Source organism: Giraffa tippelskirchi, chromosome 2, assembly GCF_054371585.1.
Source record: "Giraffa tippelskirchi isolate mGirTip1 chromosome 2, T2T-mGirTip1v1.2.pri, whole genome shotgun sequence".
NCBI classification, from domain to species: Eukaryota; Metazoa; Chordata; class Mammalia; order Artiodactyla; family Giraffidae; genus Giraffa; species Giraffa tippelskirchi.
In genome coordinates, this window is record NC_137276.1 from 9,836,071 (window position 1) to 9,848,150 (window position 12,080).

Below are 12,080 nucleotides of genomic sequence, written 5' to 3' on the forward strand. Positions count from 1 at the left end.
GTTGGGAAGATCCCCAGGAGGAAGAAATGGCAACCCACACCAGTATTCTTGCCTGGAGAATCCCATGGACAGAAGAACCAGTGGGCTACGGTTTATAGGGTTTATTCCCACACTGCACTGGGAAGCAGGTGATGAGATGCCCCACACATAGATGCTAGGAGCCCTGGGGATCCTTCCCTCATCCGAGCTGGGATGAAACATGCAAATAACTTAGCACAGGTCTGGTACAGGGCAGACACTAAATGGAGCTATTGTTTAATTACGGGACATTTCATTACGTCCTTTGGTGGCCAGTCCTGAGTTCTAATAATGGGGCCACCCTACAGCAACCAAGCGTCCTGATCACAGAAGCATGAGAAGTCAGAATGGAAAGGATCTCAGAGGACTCACAGGTCACTCTGTTCATTTTACAGATTAGAAAACTGGACTCAGGTAAGCCACATCCCGGCACAGCCCAGAAGAGTGGCAGACGCAAGGTGGCCACCAGGGTCTCAGCCACCCTCCTGTCCTATGGCGCACAATCATGCAAAGCCCAAAATAAAGTGATGGATTACTTTGCAAAATGTAAGTCTCCAGGAGGAAAAATCATGTCCTTGTTCACAGCCAAAGGTCTCGTCTATTATTTCCTGAGGTTCTCTTGGTACCTTTAGCAACACCCCAGGCACTTCGCAGAGGCAAACCAAACAACAGATGTTCCCCTCTTGCCCTTTCTCTCCTGCAGTTTCCAGAAGGATGCTTTCTTCTCCTCCACAGGCATGCACAGCCTCCTCCCCACTCTGGGTAATGTCCCATGATGTCCACAGAAGGGATAAGCAGATCTTTCAAATGAATGCGGCAAATCAAATGGACTTCTGTGCAGCCCAAGACAGGGGGCTTTAGGCAGACACAACTCCAACCTTCAGAGTCGTCACTGTATAATCCACATTTAGCCTCACTGTAGTTTCCCAAGGAGGAGAAGCATAAAGTGGGACTCCAACCAGTGTAATCAAAAGTTCTGCGGGACTGTGACTCATGGCCATTCATGGCTCCAACTCTTTCTGGTGGAGGGTCTCTCTTAATCCTCCATAATATTCACTCTTCCAGAAACTGCCATCTAAGCCAGGGGCGGGTATTGTGCTTGAGTGTGTGTGTGTATGTTAGAATGGAGATTGTTCATTGCTTTATTGAAAAAAGAAGCAGGCAGAAGGAACAAAGACAGACTGAAGAAAAGAACAAGGGTGCAAACCATCCCCAGAAGTGATCAGGACATGAAAAACTGGAAACCCCAGAGGACACACGCATGCTGGCAGCAGTGACCACCCTTGGGACGCCGTGTGACGCTCGAGGATGGACCACACTTTGTCTTAGGCATTTGTTCTCTTTCTAACAACCTTTCTAAGGTATCCCACACATGCAGAGTATGAACTTATTACACCCATAAAAAAGGATCACTTATTCTTAATTGGATGTTTGATGTAAGGATTAAAATGTATTTGTCATTCAGCTGCTTTCCACCAAAACCTCAGGGTGAAATTTCTATGATACTGTAGGAAATGGAATTTTTACATACTTTATTACATGCAAGAGAGAACACAGGGGTGCAAATGACTCTCTGAAAACTATAAGCAGCCCTTCCTGCTTCTTCCCCACCTTAAAATCAAATAAATTTCAATCATCACCCTCTTAGAGCTTAGCACCTAGACTAATGGCACAGCATCAGGTACTACTAACTGATAGCTGTCAGAAAGGGGAGACTGAAAATTGCATTCATCAGATACTAGCAAAGTGTCTCTTCCTCTCCCCCCAGCACCAGGGAGCATATGTGCTTAGGAACAAAGCCCCAGGAGTGTCTGCCTTTAATCAACAGCCAGGCTGAAGCCAGAGCGGGTGAAATGGATTCCACCCATTTCTTTCTAAGACCAACATCAAGGTCAAAATGGCTTTTTATTTTGCCCTTCACCCGGCTCCTGGCTAGGGCAGGAGCACGAATGGACGCTGGGCCCCTGCTCCATTCCCCAGCCTCAATCCCTCACCTGGGGCAGCCTCCAAGCACAGGTGTGTGGACACCCACTTGTATGTCCCAGCCCCAGCCTTGGTTCCTTCTCAGCTAAAGGGTGTAAACATGGGCACAGTGAGCTTTGGGAAGACGAGACAGAAGAAGGGGACTGGGTAGGCCTAGGAAGCGGCTGCTCCCAGGTATCCAGAACATGGTCCGGGGGATTTCAGCTCTACAGACTTATCTCACTGCCAGGGCTACGGCCAAGGAAGGCCAGAGTGGGGGCCTCTGAAGTTCAGGGTCCAGAGGAGGCTCTCCAGCTCTGGCGACAGTACCACCTGGCCCCCAAACTGGCCTAGGGGGGCCATTTCTGAGACCATGTGGTCCCTTGACCAGCCTGCGTGGACATTTCTGGGACCACCTGGCCCCCAACCAGCTCATGGGGTCATTTCTGGCAATCTCCATCTCTTTCCAGGCCTCATGTTAAACTCTGATGCCCGACACGGTCCCACCCCTGCTGGTGTCACTGGAGGACGCACACAGATGCCAGCAGTCTGGCAGGTTGGAGGCTGGGGCCCGAGATCTGTCCTGTCCTCCCCCATCGCCCACCCCCAGTAATCACTGCATCTGAAAGGTACATAAAGGTCTTTAAGTCACACTAGGGGAGAAAGGATGTGGGGAAGTGATAGGAAATCTGGATAGTTTGAAGGTAATGAGGAATAAAGGAGTCACCCCTGCACAGATTCAACTGCTCATCACTTTCTCTTCTTGCCCATTTACTAATTATCATCCCCAAGCCCACGTGGGATTTTGTTGTTCAGTCACTCAGTTGTGTCCAACTCTTTGCGACCCCATGGACTCCAGCACACCAGGCTTCCCTGTCCCTCACCGTCTCCCAGAGTTTGCTCTAACTCATATCCATTGAATTGGTAATGTCATCCAACCATCTCATCCTCTGTCTTCCCCTTCTCCTCTCACCTGTGTCCTTTAATAAAAATGCAGGTCACATGGGTGACCAGAACCAGTGCTCTTATGGGAGCCAGGGGCCGGATATTAGAATCCAAGATTGCACCAGAAAATTCCAAGACCCCACTGCCCCATACAAACCCAACTCTGGGGGCTGGCCGAAAGGCACCCAGAGTTAAATGCACTATTTCTTCAGAGGCCACCTCTAAACTTCTGCAAAGCAAGAACAAAATAACCCACCGTATTCCTGCACCCTTAGTTTTCACCACATAAAACAAAGCCCAGTGCTGAGAGGCCCAGAGGCTGGGGATGACCTAAAGAGCTCCAGCGACAGCTCCCGGGGGTGGGTGCCCCCCTCTAGCCCCAGAGAAGCTGCTGTGAATGTCCCTGGGGCTCAGCGGTAGGGCTGCTCCCACGCCGCCCCAGGGGCGCCGGACCCTTGGTTACCTGGTTCTTCCGGGGGAGACTGCACGCTGACCTCAGGTTCTGCAATGACTTCGGGGGGTGGAGGGGGTGGGGCTGGTGGAGCTTTGACGGGGGTCGTGGACTCCGGAGTCTCAAATGCTTCTTCAGAGTCAGAACTCCTGATGGAGAGAGACAGGGAGAAGCACAGGTTAGACAGGGGCCAGGGCTGTATTTGCTCTGAGGCACCAGTGCTGAGGAGCAGTGCACGGCCTAACGACCCCTCCTGGGACCACCGCAACCAGGCCCGCGGCCCAATTAAATGGTCCGGGGCCAGCCTCGAAGCAGCGTGCTTCCCAGGAGTGAATCTCATTATCACCAGCTTTGGGCCCAAATGATGGAGTCTTTGAACTCAGCTCTACTCGAAATACACATTTCTGACCTCAGTGGCAAATACAACAGTAGAATCCTTTGATCAACTTTGGCACGTGTTACTTGGCATCAATTCAGTCAAACTGATAGGGAAGCATTCCCAGGGACACTTGGAGATGCTGTGGTTCCAACACATTCAAAGGACCCTCACCCCAAGAAGCAGAATCTCATTCAGCCTCTTCCCCTCACCCCAGCACTCTCTCCCACTGCCTTCCTTCCCCAGAGCATCACATAACTTGTTATTATAGATGTATTCACTTTCTAATCATGTTCATTATCTTTCTCCTCTACTGAGCTGAAAAGGCCAAGGGGGCAGCCTTTTTTGTTCTGTGTTTTTTCATCACTGCATCCCGAGTCCAAACCAGGAGGCAGTGAATAAACATCTGTTAAGTCAATGAAGGAAGGCATGAAAGCTGGCAAGTCAGTGGAGGATGTGTCAGACTAAAGCTCAAAGCAGAGCCTGCTGATACTAGCAGTGTGAAAATCGCCCTTGCTGGTCTGCAGTGATGTCTGCTCTCAAGGAAGATTCTTCACCCAGAGAAAGGAACCAAAACCCCACCCAGAGGAATGCCCGCTACGCCACCCTGTAACAAGGGGAAGGTGCTCACAAAGCTAAAAAAGCCTTATCCTGGCTCGAGAAAATCAAGGGCAGCCAGCCCTTCTCATCACCCTGCTTCCACTAGGGATGCAATTTCGAGCCAGAAAGGATGAGGCATCCCCAAATCACTGAGCCAGGCATGTGTCCTCAGGCTGGAGGGCAGCTCCTCACGGGCTCAGGACGTGGAGTGGTCCGTGGTCCTGGCTTCACCTCACTTTGAGGATCAGCAGCATCACCTGGGCTCACTTCCGCCTCAGGATATTTTAAGTAGACCAAAATGCCATTTATTTATTTGCAACAAGGAAGGTAATTATCAAGATGGTGGATACTTAGGATTGCTGCTGGCACAAGTGACCCAGCAGGCAATTTGGCAGAAGATATACAATCAGAGAGCAATGCATCAGGTACGTAAGGAAGCTGAAACGCTCATAGAGCTGAACATCCACAAGGAGCAAAGGACCAGTGTCCTCTGCAGAAGTCAGCATCTTCTAAAGACTGTCTGCCAGCCAACAGAGAGCACCACGACCAACCAATCCCTCCGCAGTCAGCCAGGACAGGAGAAAAAGAGCCATCTGGTGAGTCTCCTTCAGAAAATCTCCATCGATGTTTTTACAACTTGGGTGTCAGAGACTCACTTTATCGGAGCCAAAGATCCCCCACTCCCATCCTTCCAAGGACCCTGGCTCCCGCAACCAGCCACAGAGCCCTCCAGGGACACAAAGAGGTGAAGAGAAACATCAGAGCTGCATTCGACGGAATCCAATGAGCCTGTTTACTATCAAATTTCACAAGACTTAATTTATACAAATGCAACAGGGACCATACACACTTTTACAAACACACATTAATATTAAAAGACTTAGCTTTTGTCTAGTGGGGGAACTGCAGATCCATGCCTGGACAAACACAGATCTAGGTAGCTGAACTTCTGCAGAATCTTTTTACTGGCATGAAAAACACAAGGAAGTCATGCAACCAAGCATCAAAGAGGAACAGTAGTTTGGATCTGCCTGGTGGGCTCGGTGTAGACCTGGCCCCCAGCTTTGCACGCATCGGGAGCAATGTTGCAGAGACGCACGCAGACAACTTGCCTCTTTCCTGGGTTTCCGTGAAGGACCCGCAGACTGGAATCCCCACTGCCGGTTACCGTTGTCCACATCCACCGGGCCCATTCCACCGGGGGCCATGTCCACCAGGAGGCAAAAGCCATTTCCGCTGAAGAACAGCTTCTGTCCCCAAACTTCCACCCCTAATTCCTTTGCTGATACATCTGGGTTCTGAATCTCTTTAAGATGTCATGAGGAACAGCCGCACCACCAGCCAGGAATGCTCTGAGCTCCCCCAGTGCCCAGCAGAGATGCAGAGGGAGCTCTTTCCGTGGCTTCTGCATCCCCAGGCTCCGGCGACGTGTGGCTTGAGAGCACAAAGGGCCCCTGATCTTTCCCAGCAGCATAAGCAAGCGACAGGGAGGGCCGGACGCTCATGGATTGAAGCTGCTGAATTCCAATGAGGTCTCCCCAGCTTGCAGCTGCCCAGCGTGCACACCTGCTCAGAGGGGACCACTATTCACCAGGGCCCCGTGTGGGAAGCAGTGTCTGGGGAGGGCAAGGGTACACCAGTCCCCTTGTGAGGCTCCTCGCCTTGTTTACTATGAACCTTTTCTGCATCAAAACACCAGAGGCTACCAGGGACCCCTAGAACGGCATTCACTTTCAGCACCGCCTGCGCGCTGTTTTCATATTTTCACACCCTCTCCCAGGAGTGGAGAGCAAGTTAATTAGAGGAGGCGGATGGCAGCTTTTTTAATTAGCTCTTTTCTCCCTATTCGGTTTCTCGGGGAGGGGGGCTCAGAAACATTCCCAAGAGCAGGGATTTCTGCAGTCTACCCACAAAGAGCCTGGACATAAACATAAAGCAGCATTCCAGAGTTCCGATGCATGAAAGCAGCTCTCCTTGGCTGCGCAATTATTTTTTCCTACAAGAAGAACTGAAAGTACAGGAAATTGTTCTGCAAAGGCACCACACGTTTTTAAAATGAAAAAGCAAGTAATTTAATTTGCCAAGAAGCTGTGTCAGAAAGAGAAATGTGCCATTGCTGCTGCTGCTAAGTCGCTTCAGTCGTGTCCGACTCTGTGCGACCCCACAGATGGCAGCCCACCAGGCTCCGCCGTCCCTGGGATTCTCCAGGCAAGAACACTGGAGTGGGTTGCCATTTCCTTCTCCAATGCATGAAAGTGAAAAGTGAAAGTGAAGTCACTCAGTCGTGTCTGACTCTTCAAGACCCTATGGACTGCACCCTACCAGGCTCCTCCATCCATGGGATTTTCCAGGCAAGAGTACTGGAGTGGGGTGCCATTGCCTTCTCCAAATGTGCCATTACAGTCTGCTAAAATGACTCTAAATTACAGAGAAATGTATTTACCAGGATATGCAAATGCTAGGTTCTCCATAAGTAAATATGTAAATGAATGCAAATATAATAAAGTATATGCACTTCCATAGTGTAAAGGTGTACCTCTTAATGGCTGGGCATGAAATATAATGACTTTAATTCCCAGCATAAAGAGCATTCTAATAGCTCTCATATGTTGAACTTTTTTGTTACATGTCAAGCACTGGACTAGGCCATTTGCACATTTCTCTATAATCTACAAAAATATCCCGCTACTGGAGAGCAGGCCCGTTTTGCAGATGACACAACTATGGCTTAGAGAGGCACACTGCTTAGCCCAAGGCCACCTAGTTAGTAAACTAGGGAAGTGCAGGGCTCAAATCTAGAACTATCTGCCTCTAAAATCTGTGCTGTCTTACTACTACATCAGTGGCTTCTAAACCTTTCCAGCAACAAAACTATTTTTCTAAATGCATCTTATGTGAATTTCCTATGCACAGAGAAAAGTAGCATTTCACTCACTTTATAAGGTCACTGTATGATATATTCTTATAAAGTCTATAGCCTTTCCTTTCCCTTCTCCAGGGGATCTTTCCAACCCAGGGATCAAACCCAGGTCCCCCCCATTGCAGGCAGACTCTTTACCAGCTGAGCTACCAGGGAAGCCCATCATTGAGAACATTAATTAAAAAATAGCTTAATGCTATTTTTATGAACTGAAAAAATTTGACCCTGGAGGTTGAGGATGCCAACTGCAGCAATGGGTCTGTTTATTTCTCTCCTGGTTGCACATTATTAAGAGAAGTCCTGATGAGTAACCACAAACAGCACCTGTTGTGAACAGCCTGTCCTGTGATCATAGGGCATTCTTTAATAAGGCGGTCAGGACAGGAGAGCTACCTAACCAGGCAAAACCAAATTAATCTATCAACACAAGGCCATATGCTGGTGGCATGAGATACACACAGCGTGTGTGTACAGAGAAGGGAAGATGGAAATGCATAACTACGGGCGTACAGACTGTGCTGTCTGCTGAAACCCGAGTCTGCCCGGCTCCCTGGTGTGCTTGTAAAGTTTAAAAATATTTTCTCAAATATTTTTCTCAGATTTTGGAAAGTCTCTATAGGACCTAAAGACCTACCGAGCACACTCTGGAAACCTCCTCCACCCGACGAGGAACCCAGACCCTTCATAGATGGCACCTTGCATCAAAACAGAGTATTTTATCTTTGTTTGTTTGGGGCTTTTGGGGGGGAGGGGAGTTGCCTTTATTAACTTTTACTTTGTATTGGGGTATAACTGGTTAACAATGTTGTGATAGTTTCAGGTGAACAGCAAAGGGACTCAGCCACACATATACATGTATCCATTCTCCCCCAGACTTCCCTCCAATCCAGGCAAAAGAGAGTACTTTATGGCAACTGTCCCCAAAGCAAGACAGCCAGCAAAATGCAGAACCCTGAGGCCTATTAATCCACAGTTTTGGTTTGGTTTAAACATATTACGTTTTATTTCTGTAAACAACATAGTAAAAGAGTATAAGATCAACACCCACATAATAATAATGTAACATAATATAATAAAGTTATATAATATAGACACAGTTAGTATAATACAATACTGGGCTTCCCTGGTGGCTCAGATGGTAAAGAATCTGCCTGTAATGTAGGAGACCCAGGTTCGATCCCTGGGTTGGGAAGATCCCCGGAGAAGGGAATGGCATACACATGCATACATATATACACAAATATATGTGTGAATATGTGTATCTACAAATAAAATATTGGAACCTTTTAATGAAGAAGAACTATAAACGCCATCTTCCAGCATATCATTAACTGGATTGTTGTTCACGCTCAGTCGTGTCCAACTTTTTGCAACCCCATGGGCTGCAGCACGCTAGGCTTCCCTGTCCTTCACCATCTCCCAGAGTTGGCTCAAACTCACACCCATCGAGTAGATGATACCATCCAACCATCTTATCCTCCATTGTCCCCTTCTCCTCCTGCCCTCAATCTTTCACATTTTGCTTAAGCTTTACTTGAGATCATTCAAGGGCTCGGAAGAATAAATTTCAGAGAACATAGAATCTTTCACCTTCAAAGCGGGAAGAAAATTTAGAGACTATTTCCTACTTCAATACACTTATCACATCTTTTTATGCAGGTGAGGAAACTTAGGCCTGGAGAGCTGAAGTGCTTCCCAAGGCCCATTCCTGGCAAGTCTTCCATGGAACTGGGCCTGCCTGCATGAAACTGCTGCCAAATAAGAGCTTTAGTTCTAAATATAACTCATATAATTAATATAATATAATTAATGCCCCTCCTATTCCGGAAATCTAAAATTACTTATACTTACAGGATATCAGACAGTGATTATCAAAATACAGTTTGAGCTTAAGGATGGCTAAAGGAAAGGCAGGGGGAGGTTCTACATGTGGATCAATTTCTAGAGCAAGTCCTCAGAACTCCAGTTTGCACTTCTCACCGTGAAAGCGATCTGGGGGCTGTAAGTTCTTGCCACCACCCACCAAGAGGGGAAGGACACAGTGCAGACACTTGAGAGGTGGGGGGTCTTCCCAGGACACGAGCCCCAGCCTCTGAGCTCCCCGGGGGACCACCTGAGCAAGAAGTGTGAGCGCCCCTTCTGGTAGTCCTCCCCCTTGAAGACAAACCCAGGGAAAGGCAGAGTATGGGCCCAAAGCCCCAGCCAAGGAGGAGGGCTCGCGTCCTTCAAGCCAGAAGACCATCTGCCGTCGCAGAGACAGAGGGAGACCTTCCAGGAAGGAACCCGGCCTCTTGGTGCATCAGACCATTTCATTCATCTCTGCATCTCATGTAAGAATCTGATGTGTTTGTGAGTGAGCAGATATCTTAGAAACTGCTGTGCCCTAAATTCTATTCATCAGAATATTCCACTGTGACAACCTTGTCAAGAAAATCTCTCTCTGCTCCAATGAGCACGCGCAAGCACACATACACTCACACACACACACTCTCTCTTCCCTCCTGCTTAAAACAACTTGGCCACACTGGTCATTTTTTCAGGCTGACGGAAAAGCGTCTTTTGCTTTCATTTCCCCATCCTGGATATAGAAACAGGATTTTGCTCAGCAACGTGACTCCTCAATAAATCAGTAAAGGGAGACTGTGATGTCAACACAGTCAAAGGCTGAGGTGCTTCTTGGTCTGTCAGGTGACCGAGGAGCCCGCAGTCAGGTGCTGTCTCCCGTGAACACAGCTCCCAGGCATCCTAGCCAGGCAGCTAGGATCTTCCAGCCTGACACTCTAGGGAAAGTCCCACTGATGCTGACACCCACATCCTAAGATTCCCAGTACCTAGCATGTGTCGGGTTATAAGGCAGATGCATTTTCAGATTCAAGTAGCTTTCGCTTGGTGGTTACGAAGAGATGTCAGCAGGGTTTCCAGGGGTATCAACATACTGGCTGCCTCTGGGACAGGCTGCAGCCCCGACAAGGGAAATGCAATCACAAAGGGGAAGAGTATCCGCAGAGACAGAGGAGTCCCGCAGACCTGGTGATGGACAGCTGTGAACTGACTAAAGTTGTAAGAAATGGGAACTGACTCGCTAACTAAAGCAACAGTGGAATTTATAAAAAGGCTATGGTGGCCAAGGAGTCAGATTTGAAGAGACAGGGATAAGCATCCAATTGGTCCACCTTGGGTCGTATGCTCGTCATTTAGGCAGAAGAGGGTGTGGTGTGAGTGCTGAGTGCTTGGTCACTAAGTCGTGTCTGACTCTTGCTACCCCATCGACTGTAGCCCGCCAGGCTCCTCCTCCGTCCATGGGATTATCCAGGCAAGAATACTGGAGTGGGTTGACATTTCCTCCTCCAGGGGATCTTCCTGACCCAGGGATCGAACTTGCATCTCCTGTATTGGTAGGCAGATTCTTTACCACTGAGCCACCTGGGAAGCCCAGAAAAGCGTGAGGAACCCTAATAAATAAGCAACTCATAAGACCCCCTGGAAAGGAAATGGGAACCCATTCCAGTATTCTTGCCTGGAGAATCCCATGGACAGAGGAGTCTGGTGGGCTACAGTCTATGGGGTTGCAAAGAGTCAGACATGACTTAGCACAATCCAGACTCAATGGAATGGGGGAGACAGACTGTCCCCCAAAGAAATCAGAAGTTGGAATGAATGGAATGCAATCCACAAGCTCTCACTACACTATAACTGTGTCATTTGCTGTAACTATGTGAGCTTAGACAAGTCACTTGACCTTCCAGGCCCTTAAGATTATTGCCCAGTGAGTGGGGATAAAAACGGTGAGGATACTGCTCTCCACCTTATTACTGCAGCTCCGATTCTTTATTTTCAATCTTTATGTATTTATTTGGCTGCACTGTGTCTTAGTTGTAGCATGTGGGATCGAGTTCTCTGACCAGGAATCAAACCTGGGCCCCCTGCGCTGGGAGCTCGGATCCTTAGCCACTGGACCAGCAGGGACATCCCTGCAGCTCTGGTTCTGCCCTTGGCTTCCAAGCATTAGAAATTCTGGGAAATGTGATTTGCTAGCTAGTTAAGACTCCCATCCAGAGAAGGAAATGGCAACCCACTCCAGTGTTCTTGCCTGGAGAATCCCATGGACGGAGGAGCCTGGTAGGCTGCAGTCCATGGGGTCGCTAAGGGTCGGACATGACCGAGCGACTTCACTTTCACTTTTCACTTTCATGCATTGGAGAAGGAAATGGCAACCCACTCCAGTGTTCTTGCCTGGAGAATCCCAGGGACGAGGGAGCCTGGTGGGCTACCGTCTATGGGGTCGCACAGAGTCGGACACGACTGAAGCGACTTAGCAGCAGTAAGACTCCCATCTGGTCAGAGCTCCTGAGTTAGGCATGAAAGAGAACCTGGAGGCCACACACAGTGTGGGAGGGCTGTCCTGCCAGGTGGTCCGGAGACACAAGTGTATCTAGGAGAATGTGGACCCTCTCGGAGCTGCACCAAGCTGGATTTCACCCTTCCCTTGAGGTGCACACAACCCACTTCGCCAGGGACAGGAAGAAGGCTTGCTGTGGCATTGTGCACACATGGCTGTGTACACAGGTGCCCAATGAACCCCACTACCCCTCACATACACACAACACAATTAGTTTTGAAACTGACTTAACTGCAATGACACCAAGTACTTAGCAAAGGGGAAGGGACTCTCAATGGCCTCAGGCCCCACCGCAGGTAGTAAAGAATCAACACTGAACGGGCTCTGGGCTTTTGATGCCACAGATTTGTAACTGGATCGTGTTGTGCCTTCCTGGAGAAAGGCCAGACTGACTCAAGTCTTAGGAAAA

The 12,080-nt window shown here is 48.8% G+C and overlaps 1 protein-coding gene across 21 annotated transcripts in view; it reads right to left on the bottom strand.

The window, feature by feature from the left end:
- Positions 1-12,080, bottom strand: part of TACC2 (transforming acidic coiled-coil containing protein 2) — a 228,785-nt gene that overhangs the window by 43,757 nt on the left and 172,948 nt on the right. For all 21 annotated transcript variants that reach the window (XM_081534294.1, XM_081534239.1, XM_081534324.1 and 18 more), the window contains one exon: positions 3,389-3,525. In XM_081534294.1, coding sequence (XP_081390420.1) covers positions 3,389-3,525 — 137 coding nt within the window. The remainder of the gene's footprint in view (positions 1-3,388; positions 3,526-12,080) is intronic.